At 42.8% G+C, this 19,041-nt stretch overlaps 1 protein-coding gene and 1 non-coding gene across 8 annotated transcripts in view; one reads left to right on the top strand and one right to left on the bottom strand.

Moving 5' to 3' along the window:
- Mak (male germ cell associated kinase) overlaps positions 1-19,041 on the top strand; it is a 41,999-nt gene that overhangs the window by 14,968 nt on the left and 7,990 nt on the right. For 3 of the 7 annotated variants that reach the window (XM_040755872.1, XM_040755871.1, XM_040755875.1), the window contains exons 5-13: positions 276-355; positions 2,443-2,575; positions 4,316-4,487; positions 5,418-5,585; positions 7,449-7,760; positions 10,929-11,095; positions 12,240-12,388; positions 15,872-16,003; positions 18,942-19,016. In XM_040755872.1, the coding sequence (XP_040611806.1) occupies positions 276-355; positions 2,443-2,575; positions 4,316-4,487; positions 5,418-5,585; positions 7,449-7,760; positions 10,929-11,095; positions 12,240-12,388; positions 15,872-16,003; positions 18,942-19,016 (1,388 nt within the window). Of the gene's footprint in view, positions 1-275; positions 356-2,442; positions 2,576-4,315; positions 4,488-5,417; positions 5,586-7,448; positions 7,761-10,928; positions 11,096-12,239; positions 12,389-13,394; positions 14,132-15,871; positions 16,004-18,941; positions 19,017-19,041 lie in introns of those variants that run through there. The other 4 variants (XM_040755876.1, XM_040755874.1, XM_040755873.1 and 1 more) reach the window with 3 other exon arrangements.
- LOC121143832 lies at positions 10,633-10,737 on the bottom strand. The gene has a single exon (XR_005881148.1). It is a non-coding gene; the product is annotated as a U6 spliceosomal RNA (small nuclear RNA).

The following is a 19,041-nucleotide window of genomic DNA, read 5'->3' as shown; positions in this document are numbered from 1 at the left end:
AACTGTTTTTTGATACTGATAGTTTTCCAGTGTATTCTGCTGTTATCGGGACAGTTTAGATTTTAACTATAGAATATTTGTATAGGACATCCGCTGTTGGATTTGAGGTTTTCTGAACATCAAAATAAACAAAAAATTGCTATTTTCACATTTTAAACCTACAGCATTTAACACAATTCTAATAGTTATACCTTTAGCCAGAAGAGGCTACAAGGCAACAGGAGTACCAGCCTTCTTCATTTTCAGTTGGTTAACAGACTATTCATTTCTTCCAGAAACAAACTGTTCCCTGAGTCAGTCATCAGAAATATTATGTATCAAATACTGCAGGGGCTGGCCTTTATCCATAAACATGGTAAGTTTGTGTGTAGTCGCACTCTCTGTCCCTGTAGGCTATTATAATGGCCACACATAGGAATAGTGTCTGTCTCATCTGCTAAGTTACGCCTGAACACATTGATGCTGTCATCTAAACATTACAATTTTTATCATTGTGTACGATATCTATTATCTATAACAGACTTTCAAGAAGTTCAATCATCAGTCTCCTTCCTTACACCCCTCCCCCAAACTCAACCAAAGAAACTTAAAAAAAACAAGTCTCTTGTGGGGGTTTGGGCAGGTTAGGGGAAGAATTCTCTCTCTCTCTCTCTCTCTCTCTCTCTCTCTCTCTCTGTCTCTCTCTCTCTCTCTCTCTCTCTCTCTCTCTCTACGAGACAGGGTTTCTCTGTATTGTTTTGGAGGCTATCGGTCCAGCCCAGCCTCGAACTCACAGAGATCCGCCTGCCTCTGCCTCCCGACTGCTGGGATTAAAGGCATGCGCCACCACCGCCGGGCCGGGAAGAATTCTCTTTTGAGAAGTAGGAAGCAACAGTTTTATTTGACGCACTGTGCAGAGAACACCAAGCATGGCGGTAACGTGTTCGGTCTAGACTGCAGCATGGCGGTAGCATGTACGGTGCTAGGCTGCAGCATGGCGGTAGCATGTACGGTGCTAGGCTGCAGGGCACCCATCATGGAGAAACCCTGGGTGGTATGCTGGCAGTTGCCTGTTGTGCAAAGAGGGAGCGATGTGATTTTGGGTTGTGGCTGATTTTGTTTCTTCATCGTTCCGCTATTCTCTCTGGACAGGATGCAGCTGCAGGTTTTTGCTTTTTGCGGTTTTTTGTTTGGTTGTTTGGTTTTGGTCATTGTTGTTATTTTTCTTCTGTGTGGGTGATGCTTTTTGGACCAGGCTGACCCTTGTAAACCTGCTCCCTTTCTGTTCTCTCAATGACGGTTTTCCCTCCAAACTTAACCTTGGACACAATTAGAAGCCTTTGATCAAACATGGTTGCCCACGGGGATTTAAATAATGTGCAGTGCCTGTGTATGGGTCTTCATAGTGGTCCTTGGCTTTCACAGTTACTTCTATTCCCAGAGTGGAATGGAAGCTGGTGTTTATTTTCTATGACTCTCTTACTCATTTACTTTTAGTTTATGTGATTTTGTTTGCTCATAGAACTAAAGTAATTATTGACTCAGAAATCTAATATGTTTGCTTTTAATGAGAGTCTGTTTAGAATCACTGGCCATTTGGGTGTTTAGGTAGAAGGATGTGTAGGTTTGTGTCATGGTATTGCTGCACTTGGAACATAGGCGAGTGGCTTAAAATGTTGACGCTTAGAGAGCTGGGCCTCAAACCTCCACGGAAAGCCTCTGGTCCTAACCACAGTTCTTCTCCCTAGTGGGCTCTTCAGAATCCAACACTGAGCCCATCTTATGGAAGAATCCCCTTAATGCTGACTTTCAAGCAAAGCCCTCACAGTTTCCCTTTTCCTGAGCATTTCCTTAGGGCTGCCCATTAGCCTCTGTAACTGACCGTTATTTCAGTAGTAATGATCAATGGTAGTAATGACCATTTTTATTACTGAGGTTTTTTTTTTAAAGACTTAGCCACCAGGGAAAAGTGAACTGTTAAATAAATGAGGAGATTAGTTAAAATGTGTGGGCTCTCTTGTCCAATGAACTTTTCAAATATGTGATTAAACTCACAGAATCTTGTGTTAAGCCACAGTGTAACAGCAGAAACGAGACCAGCTGAATCAAGCTTATCTGTGCCTCTTCCTTCTTGTCAGTTACACAGAATGAGAACAAGACATCCAAATTCCATACAACTGTGGAAATGATAGGAGATAGCCCCAGTGTGCTAGTATTTATCCCTCATAAACATCTACTGAAGTCACAGATTTAAAATACATGTTAAATGGGCAGTTATTTTTAATTATCTTATATGTTGTGTGCAAGATTCTACATGCTGTTACTTCTCCAAAAGAAAGCATCTCCTCTTCTAACCCCATGGTGCTACTAGGGGAGCTTGGTTCTATTGATACCAACCAAAGGTCATGTGATGATGGTAATAAATAAGATGACTTCTGTGTTTTTCCTCTCTTTCTTGCACAGGCTTTTTTCACAGGGACATGAAACCTGAAAACTTGCTCTGTATGGGTCCAGAGCTGGTGAAAATTGCTGATTTTGGACTTGCAAGAGAATTAAGATCACAGCCACCGTATACTGACTATGTGTCAACCAGATGGTAACATTTATGTCTAAGTCTTCCTATGTGGAAGAGTTCATTATCTTTTCAGAGGGTCCATATTTGGTATCTAAAGCAAAACATAGAGATTTTATGTTCTTTACAGAGAGGGAAGAATTGGCTTATGGCTATTCCAATAATGAAACAAGAGAAATAAGAGTTCAATCATTCATTCAACAAATAATGCTGAGCACCTACTGTGTGCTAAAAGTTACTGTAGGCACTGGGAACTCAAGACCATGAACAAAGCAGAAGAGAAGTCTCTGCCCTATGCAGCTTATGTGACAGCCAAGACACAAATAAGCTAAATAGTACAAGTTACCAAAACCATACTATGGTCCCAACTGCCCATCAACACAAGGCATTCTACTCAAGGGAAGGCTATTCGGCAGGAGAAAAGGACAGCCTACAGTGACATATAACCCCATAGCTGCTTCTCAGAAGCCACATAGAAAAAGAGCTTCTGTTGAATGTCATCATTTGTATAAAGTACAAGACTAAGGAAAGCTGCTCGTTTAAGTTAGAATAGTGGTTTCGTGAGCCTTTGAGGATAACAGTAACATGCCTTTCTTGGCGTGAATCCACAGCAGTTTCGCTATTTGGTTTTACGGGTTAAGTTGTGTCTCCCCTAGAAGATATTTTGAACCTCTAATCCCGTGTATATGACCTTATTTGGGAATTAGGCCTTTGCAGATATAATTAACTTAAACCAAAGTCAGTCAGGAGTGAGACACCTTCATCACAGCCTGGATTAGCCTTGCCTTAGACCCTTCCAAGATCACAGCCATGCCACATCTGGACATCAGAATTGTCACTCTGGAGCTGTTCAGAGAGTAAACTTGCTGTTTTCAGTCATTTGAATTGTGGGACTTTGTAACTGTAGCCTTGCAGGGAGGAACACATGCTTTCTGAAGAAATTATTTTGAAGGGAATCTCCCATCAACAACAGTTGCAGAAACAAAGTGTTCCTTTAGTGAAAAACTGGTACTTTCTGCTTATCAAGAGAAGCAAATGATGAACATACAACGAGTATTTACTCCTTGGCATTTTCTTTCTACCACGAGGGGCCATAGTTACTGACAGTGCAGACCAGAATACGCCAGTGTCCAGGTAGTGTCAGTCCACATTTGAAAAGTTAGTGAATGGAGAGAGAAAATGGATACATACACAGTGGAGTTGAAGGCACTTGTTAAAAAGAATGGAATTTTGTCAGATTTAGAGAAATGAATTGAGCTGGAGATCATCCCGTTAGGTGATGGACGCCAGGCTTGGGAAGACGACCTGTGCATAGGGGATCAGTGATGGGGGGAGGGCGTTGCAGGGCCTTGTCACTTGTCTTTGCTCTTGTAAATTACAAAGAGTACTATCTGCATAAGGAAGTACAATGATAGCATGGACACTTTCAATCAGATTTGTTAAAAAGGAAAGTCCTGCTCAGGGACAACCCTGTCCTCTTTCCTTTTCTGACCTGCATGTGGGTGCGTGAACACCTGGTGGTTTTGCCATGGTTCTTTCTGAATTATTCAGAGAGAGTGCTTACCTTCCGGATTATCCATATGAAGACCTACCTCAAGCCACGGGACATTTCCTCCACCTTTTAACTGTGGTCAGGAAGTAGGTGCCATGCCAGTCCCTGGGGCCTTGATGGGGGCTCCGAGCAAACAGTTGACCCCAGCTGTCTGTCCACCTGTGACACTAACCCGGAAACAGCTTTTCCCACACTGTTTTCTGTCTTCACAGGTACCGGGCTCCTGAAGTTTTACTAAGATCTTCAGTGTACAGCTCTCCCATTGACGTGTGGGCCGTGGGAAGTATAATGGCCGAGCTCTATACATTTAGACCGCTTTTCCCAGGGACAAGTGAGGTTGATGAAATCTTTAAAATTTGCCAAGTTTTAGGGACTCCTAAGAAAGTAAGTACACTAGTCTCCGAGCTGTCATGACCTTTGCGGACTACTCACTTGCCACCCTGCTTTTTCATTTTCTAACTCGATTTCTCACGTTAGCAGAGGCGTGCTATATTTTCAGTTTCAAATAGCTTTATGCGTTAGTGGCTTTCTTGCACACATTGCTATTTTTTAATTGGGAACAATAAGGATTGCAGGAAGTCAGAATCCCCCCATATTTGAAGGGAGAAAAGGGGTTCACTTTTCCTTAAGAAACATAAGGAGGGCATCTGCCTAGAGCTTAAGTTTGGGCTGATGTTTGTGACACCGACCTAGCCCTCTAACTGTCCTGTTTGTTCTGTAAATGCCCACCCATTCACTAACTCCTGGAACCCTAGACCTCATTTTCTCTTAGTCTTTTTCTGGTTTCTATTTCTATCTCTGTTATGATATCAGGTCTACTGAATTCTGAGTACCTCTCCATGGCTATTACCTGTGGGGTAGACCTTACCATCTAAGATGTAATTAATAAGTAGAACGTATAATTATAGCCTAATGAAGTCAGCACTGGTCTCTTGGTTGATGGGTAAATGTAGATCCTAAGAAGCTGATGGTCCTTTCCCAGCCACAGGTGCTTTGATGCTGGGCTTGCTCTGATGTGTAGGGATATTCACAGGATGCAGCCTCTTTTTAAAGCTCTGTCCTTATTTGTTCCATCACCAAGTTGTCACTGAGACTGAAAACCAGAAGAGTTTGATATTTTGAAATCAGTAGACGTACTCTGTCATTTGACCTCCTCTTGGTTCCACGTCCTTTCCATAAAGTGTGGTCTGGTGTTTTATTTGCATATTTATTTATCTGACTCAGTATTGAAGTTCCCCACATTGATGGTTTCTATGTCACTCCTGTTATATTAACGACAAAAATCATTTCCTCTTTGTGTATATCCTTAAACAGAGTGATTGGCCAGAAGGGTACCAGCTTGCATCCTCCATGAATTTCCGCTTTCCCCAGTGCATTCCTATAAATCTAAAAACTCTCATTCCCAATGCAAGTAGTGAGGCTATTCAGCTTATGATGGAAATGTTGAGCTGGGATCCAAAGAAACGACCAACCGCAAGCCAGGTGAGACAGATCTCCCAGGAACAGCTTTCTACATTTGTGAGGGTCTTTAAAACATATCTGGTTTATGTGTATGAGTGTGTTTTAGTATATGTATATACGCCACATGGGTACAGCAGCTACAGAGGCCAAAAGTGGGCATTGGATCTCCTGGAACTGGAGATAGAGTTGTGAGCTACCTTGCAGGGGCTTATAGTAGGCTTTTTCTTGGACCACCAGCCAGCTCCCAAATCTGACACTAGACTTATTAGCTGTGAATATTCAGCCTTCTCCTATGCGTGACCCACTAGTTCTTATAATAATTTATTTCAACCTGTCTCTCATCATCTACATTTTGCCTTGAGGCTTTTTTAAACCTTACTTTCATGCTCTATGTCCTATTGTCCTGTTTCTTCTGTGTCTGGCTGACATTCATGTTCAGGGTTCTGGGAGAGTCCTATGCTGGTTTCCCAGCCATCAGTCTGGAGTCCATGAGCTCCCCCCTGTGGGTTTCTCCAGTCTGAGCTTGACCCCTTTGCTCATCACTCCTCCCTCTCTGCAACTGGATTCAGTGTTTCACTGTGGGTGTCTGCTTCTGCTTCCATCAGCTACTGGATGAAGGCTCTAGGATGGCATTTAAGGTAGTCAACAATCTCATTATCGGGGAAGGGCATTTAAGGTAGCCTCTCCACTATTGTTTAGATTGCTAGTTGGGGTCAACCTTGTATGTCTCTGAACATTTCCCTAGTGCCAGATTTCTCTTTAAACCTAGACTGGCTCCCCCTATTACAGTATATCTTTCTCCCCCCCCCCACACGGTCTTCTCGCTCTCTCATGTCCTCCCCTCCCCTCCTCTTCTCTCCATCTCTTTCTCCCAGATCCCTCTCCCTTCCCCGATTAGCTCAGGAGATCTTTCCCTTCAGCCGGGGATCCATGTATGTCTGTCTTGTTCACAGTGTACATCAAGAAATCCGACTGCAGTAATGGGGTTTAACCTCAAACTCCCACAAGAGGGCAGCATTGTGGCACTTTATGCCACAAATGTCATGGCTTAATAACAACCCAAAAAAGATGAATTTTATTATATTCTGTAAATTTAGTATAAATTCCATGTGAATTTAACCCCCCATTTAAAAAATAACTTATGTGTTTTCTAAAGGCTAGTAACAAAAACAAAAGAGAAAGATGGATCCAGGCATATTTGACATAACAGGTAATTAGAGAAAAGTGGTTGGGGTACAGTTGCCCTATGAGATAGTAAAATGACCTGTGATGTAATCACCACAGCAACAGTCCTGGCATAGGAAGAAATCACAGGAGATTGTGCATATCTACTTAAAAACTAAGCCATTAGAACCAGCACAAAGCATGTGTAAATACTTGTTATCATGATGAGAAAGCAATAGGAGAGGAGCCAGCGAGACGGGTTAGCAGGTTAGGGTGCTTCTAGGTCAATCCCTAGAAGCCACATGGAGTTATTTATAATTTGGCTAGGAGAAGGATTCTCAGTGTGTTCACCTTGCCTACAGTTCATCCTAAAAGATGAGACAAAACCCAAGGAATGTGGATTTAGCAGTGTGCTTCGGTTATGGAAGGCAGACCTTCTCCTGGGAAGCTTGTCTTCTGGCTTCAGCGTACTCAGCATTGCCCAAACTTTTATTTCCTACAGAGACCCTACTCACTTGGCTCTCATTAATGTAGAGTTCATGGTTAGCATATATGAGGCCACAAGTTCTATACCCAGAACCCCCATCAAGAAAATCAGTGTTAGTAATGAGCAGAATCCCCTATATTAAGGATGCATATGATTTAAACTTGGAAACATTCTTATCAGCTAAACCTTGATATAATGTGACATTTTGGCATGATATTTTCTTGCTTTTCCAGGCATTAAAACACCCATATTTTCAAGTCGGCCAGGTACTGGGCCCTTCTGCACACCACCAGGATGCAAAGCAGAATTTAAACAAGCAGCAGCAGCCACTGGAAACAAAGCCATGTTTCTCTGAACGGGATCCTAAGTCTTTGCCAAACATACTTGATCAGCCTGCCGGGCAGCCCCAGCCAAAACAGGGCCACCAGCCGCTGCAGACCATTCAGCCACCACAAAACCCAGAAATCCAGCCACCTCCAAAGCAGCAGGGCCACCAGAAACTACCACAAACAATATTTCCAAGTATCATCAAAACCATGCCAACGGTGAGTAGCCAGGAAAGGATGCCTGAGATGGCATGGCCTGGTGCAGTCTGGGGAGGGGGCGACCAAAAAAACCACACATAAAATTGTTAGTATAATTATAACTATGGACTATGTACGGAGCTTGTCCTGGGTCAAAGCCCCTGATTTCCTTGGTTAAGATTTAGCAAGAGATAAGATAATATTTTAAGATGATGAGGAGAAATTCCCAAAATAAGAGAGTAACATTTGTATGCTACCTGCTTCTTTTAAGAATTCACAGAAGGAACTGAGCACTCTAGATCACTGATCCTAAATACTAAAAAATTTCCAGAGAATTTGGTACTGTTTTTCACTGATAACACGAACAGACTGGGAAGTTTTTAAAAAGTATTATTTAAATTTTTTGAGATTAATATGATTACATTATTTTCTCCTTCCCTTCCCTCCCTCCAAACCCTTACATGTACCCTTCTTAGTCTCTTTTAAAAGAAACAAAAACAAAACAAAAAAGAATAAAATCATGGCCTCTTTTTCATTACTGTGTGTGTGTGTGTGTGTGTGTGTGTGTGTGTGTGTTCCCAAATATATAAATACAATCTTTGCAGTCTGTACCTGTATGTTTATCTTTTCAAACATTGGATCTAATTCCTGGTCCATCCCCAGCTCTCACATCTCCCACTAATTCCAAACCCTTCCTAACATACTGCTAATTTCTCTTTCTAGTATTGTATAGCATTTTCCCTGTCTACTGGAGTGCAAGCTTTGTGACATCAGAAATATGTCTTACTTGTCCATCAGTATAACTCCAGAGTCCAGAAGGTGCCCACCATGGGGAGGATTTTTAATAAATATTTGCTGAATAGATAAACATCCCCCGGGATCCAGAAGAGTATCCATCTAGCTCTGAATATTAGAGACTGGGGTTCTCTGTGGCATGTAATAAAAGGGGGAATGTGATTCTCTGTGGAGTGTGATAGAAGGGGAATGTGGTTCTCTGTGGCGTGTAGTAGAAGGTATTATTCTTCCAGAAAGGCATCCTTGCAGGTATTTGAAAACAGCCCTTGTATCATCTGCCTTCTGGGTGAAACATCCCCAACTCCCTTCCTGACTCTTGTTCTAACAGGCCTTCAAGTCCCCTCCTCATTCTGCTGGCTACTCAAAATGAAGCTGTCTGAACTAGATGCAGGCAGACATACCAGGGAGGGTAAAGCAGGAGGAATGACTTCCAACCTTCCAAGACTGAAGGGCCACTCAGGCCACTGAGGGCTGCATTTACTCTACCCCGCTTCAAATGCCATCGGACGCTGGTGCACCCTGAGAGGAAAGAAAAGGAAGTTTGTGCTTATTGAGCAGTCTCTAAGAGCTGGACAATGTGTTCCTCTGAGCGTATTCACCAAGTCATATTACCTAATAGCTCACCCTTCATCTTTATATAGCTAACATATTCCAGAGCTGGGATGGAATGCTCTATCCACGAGCATTTCTGAGTCTGTTTCATTACTAAATGTTTCTACAGATCATATTCTGCCTTCAACTTGCACATTCCCTCTCTAGGCTTCAAAGACTTCGGTAGCTCAGTTACCTCCCACACTTCTTATTCTTGCAGGCTGATTTTCTCTCCTGGGTTTAACTGTCCTAACATCTGTGGGTTTATTTAGTTGTCTGTTTCATCTACATGAGGAACAGAAAAGCAATATGATGAACAGAAAAGCAAGATGCTCTTGGGCAACAGTTAGAATCTTCTAGGTTGGCATCAAACTGCTGGCCACTTATTAAATTATCAAACTATGCACTGATCCACATTCACTGGCCTCTGATAGTTTCCTTGTTGGGGGGATGGTGACAACTCATGACACCAGTTTGACTGGTGCTCACAAGTACTTGATACCACCTAGATAAAGCCACAGCTCTATGGAAAATGGTGGCTTCTGTGACCCTCCACTTTCCTAGAATTTTTGCCCTCATTCTATAACGAAGTATTGACAAGGATTGCAAATTTTCACTTTCATATTTAAAGGGATTATTTGTATCTGCCCCCTTCCAGTCTTCCCAAGTGTGCAGAGTCACTCTTGTCAGAGATCACTATTCGGTGTCACGTGAAAAGGCAGTCTAGCTGAGAATGGTCCACACTCAGCTGTGTTGACTCTGTATCCAGAGCTTTGGATCTCTTAATTCTGTTTGTTTTGGAAAGTGTTATTCCTGACAAAGTAAATGGCAGTGCAGAGATTGGAAGGCACCCTTACCTGCCATCGCCCATCCAGATGTCACCAGCTGTGGGCACTTGCGAGCCTTTCTTTCAACATCCTCATGCCCACATGCAGCCAGCCTTTCTCCCACGCTCCAGTCTTTATTTTGACCTGCTTCTGTGTTTTTCGGTTCACATGCCACAGACCACTTTCTTACCAGCTTATAGGAAACCAGCTTACTGTCTGTCCTCAGCCACAACTTCCTCCTCCTTCCTTATTTCTGTTACTAGGAACACCATCCAAAGACAATTAGACTTACAGTTTAAATTTTTACTGCATGTATTTATTTCTTGGGGAGGAGCAGTCTTGTGGAGTTTCCAGGGCATCCCACAGGAATCTGTTCTTTCTTTCCGTCCTGCAGTCCCTGGAGTGGAACTCGGGCTGTCAGAATTTTCAACAAGTGACTTTACATTCCAGCCTATCCCAGCCATCTCAGAGGCCCTAGATGTAAAGTCATTGCTGAAAGACACAGGGACATGACGACCTCAGTGTACTCCATAAGACTATTTCCGCTTGCTGAGAAGGGCAGAAGGCTCACAGCCGAGTCTGTTTTCTAGATTCTTTCCATGTGTGAAGGGTCATCCCAGAACTTCAGACCTCTGGTACCCAGTGATGGTTAGTTTTATTTGCCAGTATGACACAATCTTAGAAATATAGAGCACTTCAGGAATTTGCGTGTCATCCTTTCACAGGGGCCATGATAACCTTCTCTGTATCATTCCAATTTTAGCATATGCGCAGCCAAAGCGAGCACTCTAAGTACATTCTATGATGTCTCGTGATGACAGTTACCTGTGATGCATTTCTCAGAACATATCCTTTCATTAAGTGACACCTAATTGTAAAGGGAGAGATAGTTGAGGATTAAGACACTTGCTGTCTAATTGCTTGTGCAAATCTTAGCTAATTTAGGATTTTGGTGGCTGATTCTTTTTCACCACAGAAGCCAGCCTGCACACTGAGTCACAAAGGAGCTCGGAGACGCTGGGGCCAGACGGTCTTCAAGTCTGGAGACAGCTGTGACTTTGAGGACTGTGACTTGGGAGCCTCCCATTCCAAGAAGCCGAGCATGGGTGCCTTCAAGGAAAAGAAGAAAGAGTCTTCATTTCGGTAAGATTGCACAGTCACCAGGAAATATATTTTACCACACGTCAACCTTATTTCACCCGTTAAATATATGACCACAAAGATTAATGCTTTCTTCTACAAATCCCAGAAATCTTTATTTGTACCCCCAAAAAGGTAAGAATCTTGACTTTTCACGGTAATGAATTAGCTAGCAGTGTGTACATGTGTGTGTAGGACAAAGTTCTTATTCAGCCTTTATGTTATGCTTGTGGTTTTTTGTTTTGGTTGGTTTTTGTTGTTTTGTTTTTGAGACAGAGTCTAGCTATGTTGCCCAGGCAGAGCTCAAACTTGTAGACTGGAGTAGTCCTCCCTCCCTATCTCCCGAGTAGCTCAGGCCACAGGTAGAAGCCAGCCACACCCAGCTCACTCCAGTGAATTGTGAACATCTGTATTCCCACCTGAAGTTCACATTTCTGTGTGCAGAATACAGAGCATCACATACATAGTTAATGGTTCTCTCTGATGATGTTAAGGGTTAATCATTATTGCTTCCTGTTAAAACATTTGGAAATCATTTTCTGGACCTTTCCTAGAAGTTCAGTATCCAGCAGATCCTTGTCTTCAGGAGTTAGGTCATCATCCATGCATTATTCGGCTCTGATTACAGTGAGCTAAATTTTGGGGAACATACTTTCATTTTCTTTTCTCCTTGGAACAGAAACAGAGTAAGAAGGACAGCCATGTCACCAAGTCAGGGGAACGCTGGTATTGTGTAGTGCAGACATCTTCACTTTGCAGCTTGTATACCTCTGATGACACATTAAAAAAAACTGTCAAGAGCACACGTAGGTGGGTCATTTCTCTGAAGACACATAAAGACTGTTGAGGGTGCACATGCCATGTCACCAAGTCAGGGGAACGCTGGTATTGTGTAGTGCAGACATCTTCACTTTGCAGCTTGTATACCTCTGATGACACATTAAAAAAAACTGTCAAGAGCACACGTAGGTGGGTCATTTCTCTGAAGACACATAAAGACTGTTGAGGGTGCACATGCATGGATCATTCTGGCTCTTAGTCTAAACTCGGCACATTTTCTTCCCTACGGCACTTGAACTTGGGAAGAGCCCCCATTCAACCCAATTAGGCAGGAGTCACTGACTGGTGCCCTGTGTTGATTCTCAAGGTTTCCTGAGTCCGGACCCCCAGGCTCCACCCACTCCAAGGGGGAAAACAGAAGTTTACATGGGGCTGTTTCCTTAAAGTCTGATACAAACTTATCAACTGCTTCAACAGCTAAGCAGTACTATTTGAAACAATCAAGATACCTTCCAGGTAAGTAGAGAAAGTTTACCACTTCATATTTACCACTTGACAGCCAAGCATTGTTGGCACAAGCTTTTAATCCACAGGCAGAGGCAGGTGGAGCTCTGTGAGTTCCAGACCAGCCTGGTCTACAAAGCTACACAAAGAAACATTGTCTCGAAAAATCTCTGGAACAGACACACGGGGAATACTCCCTGTCGGAATAACTACAAAGTAGGGTGGTGCCGTCACACGCCTTAAACCCCAGCATTTGGGAGGTAGAAGCAGGTAGGTGCCTGATCTACAGGGCGAGTTCCAGGACAGCCAGAGCTACACAGTGAAACTCTGTCTTGAAAAACCAAAAAGAAGAAGGAAAAAGAGAAAAGAAGAAAAAAAATGCAGGGCATTTCAATGACTGGTTTAGCAATCTCGTGGTATGAATGACCTGCCCTAAGTCACTGGCAAAGGATTGGCGCTTAAAACACCCCCGTTTTCATGCCCCACTTCCCAACATGAATTTTAAGAATATAGGTCAAAGCCAGACACTGGACCGACTCATTCCATAGTACTTTTGAAATCCTGTTCTGTGAAACCTTCTCTTTCCCACGGATCTCTCACTATCTGCCCTAGGAGCCTGTTAGTTCTGTGCCCTTTGAAATCCCTGTGCTATCCTGTTTGATCCATTTTAACACACAGCCACAGAATGGGTTACCTACTCCCCTCTCCACCACTCTGTCCTTGCCGTCTCGGTACTGTGCATCCCTGAGCTCTCTCCTGGTTAGATCCTGACTCACCCTGCCTCACTCAGGAGCATACCACCAAACCTGGCTGGGGTCGTGGTTTAGCTTAAAATTGCTTTTTTCACTATTGGTGTGATTTTTAGAGTGTGTTTATCCTTGAATTAAAACAGTTATCTTCACTAGTGGATGTGCCTAGCTAGGGCTACTGAAGTCAAAGAGGAGAATGTAAAACCACCACTTTCTTAAACCAGCATGATCTCTAATTGCACTCTACATATTTGCCTTTATACCTACAGATAAGTGTAGTCCTCACCCCTCATCAAGGAAACCTCTTGGCAACAGGCAGAGACCACTACAGAAAACCACAACCAATCAAAATGCAGAGATGTGGCGCCCTGTCCCAATGGATACACCTACAACACAACTCTCACACCTAAAGCCCAGGGAACACTGTGGAAGAGAGGGTGGAAAGACTGTAAGAGCCAGAGAAACAGGGAGCTTGCTGTGAGACTGTGTCTCCTAGGAATGTCAGAATCTACACCCATAAAGTCTCAACAACATGGCAGCCTAACCATGCACTGAACAAGGACAATTGACTTGTCAAAAGTAGGTAGGAGGCAAGTAGAGGACCATAAGGCCTCAACCAAAGAGCTACAGGCCACTAAGGAATGCTGAGAGTAGGAGAAATCATTTTCTCCAGGGAAGGGCACAGCAATCGGTTATGCCATACCAAATGGTCGGCCCAAGAAAACATACAAGTAACATTATACAGACTGAGCTGGCTATATTTAGGAACACATACATACATGTACATAAATGCATGTAACAATTAATGAAAAAAGAGGCCTTGAATTTGAAAGAGTACTGAAGGTAATATTGGAGGATTTGGAGAGAGGAAAGGGAATGGGAAAATTATGTAATTATAATATAATACCAAAAATAAAAGGAAAAGAAAAACATACCTGTTGGCTTTTTTTTTCTGAAATCTAGAGTAAAATTCTAGATAGTTCAAGACATCCTACAGGCTATAAAATGCAGTTTAATAAGAGTGCCATTTTTTGTTTAAATGACTTTAATATTGGAATAAACAAAAATATAAATGTATAAATAGAAATATTTTTCTTTGTTTTGGTTTTGGTTTGGTTTGGTTTTGGTTTGGTTTTTTGAGACAGGGTTTCTCTGTGTAACACCCCTAGCTGTCCCAGAACTCTCTTTGTAGACCAGGCTGGCCTGAAACTCACTGAGATCCACCAAATTTCTGCCTCCCAAGTTCTGGGATTAAAGGCGTGTGTCACCACCTGGCCTGGTTGAGTAAAACTTGTAATGCAAGACGTTACATCCTGCTGCACCTTCCTTTTCAATCTCAGTTTCTTAAATTCATATAAAAACGTAATGGGCTTAGTTATGACATTTTCAGATATGTCCAAGGCTGCTCAGAGCTGCTCCTTCCTTTTCAATCTCAGTTTTTAAGTTAATACAAAAATGTAATGGGCTTAGTTATGACATTTTCATACATGTCCAAGGCTGCTCAGAGCTGCTCCTTCCTAACCTTTCCTTGCTACAGACCCTCCTGCCAGCCCTGTCCTGTCCCTCAAATGGCCCCTCCCCTTTCATGTACGGCATCTTCTTTGTCAGATAACTGCCCATTGTCTCTCCATTTGTAAGAGCTCCATCAGAAGTTGGATCCACAGGGCTTAGTCCTGTAAGACAGGGAAGCCATTTACTCAACTGGTGCTTCCTCAGAGAACCAACAATGGGCTCTTCCAGCTCCACAGTTCTGGTTTCAAAAGACACACTATTTATGTCTCACACACATGAAGTCTTCCTAAGGAAGTCAGCATGGGAGCGGGGAAGCTTAGCCTACCAGGGAACAGTTCTGACTGCATCAGTGATGACATCGGCTGTAGCTGGTAACATCGCCGGCATGTAACCCACAGGCTCAGACCGCTATAGCTGCCAGTTCATCTGAGTAATCATCCCTCAAAAGCAATCAAACTCAGGACATGTTCAGATTTTGTATGAACAAGTTGCAAAGACTCCCTTTGACCATTATCGAAAAGCCCAAGACGGAACTGACATGTCAGATTTCAGAAAAACAAAATAAAATCCATCCTCCTCAGCTGGTTGGTGGTGGCGCACATCTTTAATCCCAGCACTTGGGAGGCAGAGGCAATTGGATCTCTGTGAGTTCAAGGCCAGCCTGGTCTGTAGATAGAATTCTGGGACAGTCAGGGCTATGCAGAGAAACCCTGTCTTAAAAAAATCAAAAAAGAAAAAACCCTCCTACCAAGTTCACCTTCAGTACCTTTTCAGCCCCAGGTGATGAGCTGTTGGTATTTGCTATGCCCAGTAGTAAGAGCTTCTTGGGTTTCCCTGAGTCCCTGGTCACATCTGTCTTCGCTACTATGCTGACTGTTCACTGAGGGTCTGGCCCAGGTATGCATTTGAAGCAAGCGAGGGATATGGAACCATCATGGTTTTGCAGGAAAATGTTCCTCCTTGTTTTTTATGAGGTGTTTCACAGGAGTGTCAAGTGTTTATTGCTATTTATATTACAGGTGGTGAAGTGTGTGCTGTCAGTATTCCAGGTTTGTGCTGAGGGCTCAGGATCATGATAAAGTTCACAGAAAGGTGCAAACATTGGCTGTGCCTTAACCCACCTTTATCCCTAGCCTCCTGTCCCCAGGATGTCCAGCCTGCGATTAAACATAAATCTTCCTTCCAGTTCACATTCACACTCTAACCTTGAAAATGACTGCTTTGTTCTTCTTAGGTGTGAATCCCAAGAATGTGTCTTTGGTAGCCAGTGGCAAGGATATAAACTCACACCCTTGGAGTAATCAACTATTTCCTAAGTCGTTGGGATCCATGGGGGCGGAGCTTGCTTTCAAGAGGAATAATGCAGGTAACAGATACATGCCACCTATCAATGTCCAGTGTTTGGTTGCAAATATACCGTGGGCATCATTGCCCAGTGGAGATCTGTGTGACCCTAGGGAGAAGCCAGCATGCAAAATTATCCAAATAATCCTTGAGCACAGATAGTTTCCTGTTCCTCAGCCCTCATCCAGGGTCCTTTCTAAGTGACTCTGCCTCTTATCAGACACCCTTTAGTTCTACCACTTCACAAATGGAAAAGACTCCTCACTGGCTAACTTGAATAAAATTGCCCAAGGTGCCTGTCAAAGGGACAGTTCGATATGTTGAAAAAGGAGGTAACCCTCATGAGTGGGGAGCCAATCCTTGTAAAAGTTGGGTGACTGCTGGGAAGACCCAGAGTTTGAGGCCATCCTGGGCTACACAGAGGTAGTCACAGAGACTACATTGTTTCATCCCCCAAAGTCAAGGGGTTTCTGGTTTTTAGCATCTAGAAAATGAACTGCTTACTGACAATGAATTAAAAGCCGTTGTCATAGATCATTACATAGTTATGATCCATAAATCTGGAGTGTGGAGAAGAGTAACAAAATGATTCTCAGCAAAGTATTCACATCAACAAGGTTTCCCCAGGCTTCTGTCTGCAAAAGTGGAAATCAAGACAAGACAAGAGAAGAGAGCTATGGCTGAGCCCTTGCCTGCTCCTCTAACAAACACTCATTTGCAGGAATACAGACCACTTGAAGAGCACACCTCATTAAACTGTGCTCCCAACAATACTTACCTTCCTTCCATGCCTAGTAATCAAAATTTATAATATTATCTTTTTAATTAATTATATGCGATGAATTGTTACAATTTAACAATATGGGAAAATATATTTACTATGGTTACAGAACTCTACATTCTCGCATACACAATTTTTGAGTGATGGGTTTATACTTTTAAGCCAAAAATTCTATTTGGACAAGTCTGGAAGCTAAAGTAGGATTTAGAGGTAAGGGATGCACATGCAATTTTCACCCATGAAAAGGTGTTTGCTCTTTTGTGCTTTTCCATCAGTTCTGACAGACTGTTATTTATTATGACATTTAGACTTCATTTAAAAGAGAGATAAAATTGGTTTTATAATGTCCATGATGATTTAGATATCAACTGAAAAGTGTGTGAAGTACTGAGTTCTTAAAAATTTGAGTAGTACTACTGTCTCAGTTTGGGTTCCTACTGCGGTAAGAGACACCATGACCACAGCAACTCTCATGAAGGAAAACATTTATTTGTGTGGCTTACATCTTCAGAAGTTCAGTCCATTATCTTCACAACAGAGAGCATGGCAGTGTGCAGGCAGACATGGTGCTGACTGCATCTTGATAAGCAGACAACAGGAAGTGGACTGTGATACTGGTAGCAGCTTGAGCATCAGAGACCTGAAAGTCTGCACTCACAGTGACACACTTCTTCCAAACAGGCCACACCTACTCCAACAAAGTCACACCTCCTGTTAGTGCCACTCTGTTGGAGATTTTCTCCGTCTAGCTTCAGTCCCACTGGACCAATTTTTCTCCACCCAATCGGTACCTGCAACGGCTATGAAATAACCACTCTGAGACTTAATATCTATTTATAATTGTTTGGCTTAGGTTTCTTATTGGCAAATTCTTTCTTAATTATTAACCCATAACTATTAATCTGTATCTTCACATAGCCTTATCTTACCAGAGAATATCCGGGCATTCTACCTTCCTGATAGCTACATGGTCTCTCTGACTCTGCCTATTACCTTTCTTTATCCCTGTTCAGATTTCCCATCTGGCTAAATCCAGCCTGTCCATTGACTAAAACAGCTTTATTCATCAACCAATAAGAGAAACATATATTCATAGCATACAGAAGGACATCCCTATCACCATTCCCTCTGAGCTAATGGGGGCCAGTTACATTCAAACCACCACAGCTGGTGAGAGAAGTTTGATGATGGTGGTTACAGCACGCGGACAGTCTAGTAAGCACTCTGATGTCACATCAATACCCTTGACTTGTTCACATGAAACCCAGATGTCACATCAAATGGAGTAAGAGGAAGTTCATTCTTGAGTCACATAGGAATAACCATGGCTGGGAAAACAAATTCAGGTTGCCCTGGGTAACACGTTCCAACCTAAAAGTGGTTACATGAGATTTTACCAATTATTGGAGAAAGTCACAATTAAAGGCATTTGCCAAATATATTGGTGAGATGCTTTGTACGCGCACGCGTGCATGCGTGCGTGCGTGCGTGCGTGCGTGTGTGTGTGTGTGTGTGTGTGTGTGTGTGTGTGTGTGTATGGTGACAGGAGTGGGTGAGGATAGAACGCTGCAATAGGTCCCACATGCTATCGATGGCATCTTAGCTTTTGGTTTGGTAGACACTCTTGATCTATAAGAATGTGTTTTATGGATTTTGTTACATTCGAAGGATGTTAAGCCAGACATGGGGTGGGCAATAAATGTCTTGTAAATGGGCTAAAAAGAAACAAAGATCTTGGCTCTGGGCTGTAACATTCTAACTCTTTACAGGCCAGTCATCTCGCCTCATAGAATCCTGGACATAGGTGGAGTTTGGGTTTTGAGTTTGGAGGTACTTTCATTTACAGACTTCTCACAAGTTCTTTAGACCATCTAAGAACTCAGCTTGCCCATTTAACAAGGCTGGAGCACCAGACTACACCTCTGCAATCCATTTCTTTCAGCTGTTTCAAAAGAATATTCCCAGAGTCTATAAGTTACACAGATCAATTCAAATGATGATGCTGTCGTTTTGAGTGTCATAATTTCCAGTCAGCACCACAGGGAAGCTGTGAAGGCACATGGAGGCATTTCTCATTGTAGAGCTCTTTCTGGATCTCTCCACTAACCATCTAACCCATTTTTCCTCTGCTCTCCTTTAACACTCTCCGAGCTGCTTTCTCTCACCCACCTTCTTTTAGAAGAAAGCATAATTAAGCCGATTGAAAAACTGTCATGCACTGAAAAGTCTGCTGAGAAGCTAGAGGACCCACAAGGTAACTAATTCCTGGGCACTGTATG

This window comes from Mesocricetus auratus, unplaced genomic scaffold, assembly GCF_017639785.1.
Source record: "Mesocricetus auratus isolate SY011 unplaced genomic scaffold, BCM_Maur_2.0 Super-Scaffold_100013, whole genome shotgun sequence".
Classification (NCBI taxonomy): Eukaryota; Metazoa; Chordata; class Mammalia; order Rodentia; family Cricetidae; genus Mesocricetus; species Mesocricetus auratus.
This window is presented reverse-complemented; position numbering and strand designations above follow the sequence as displayed.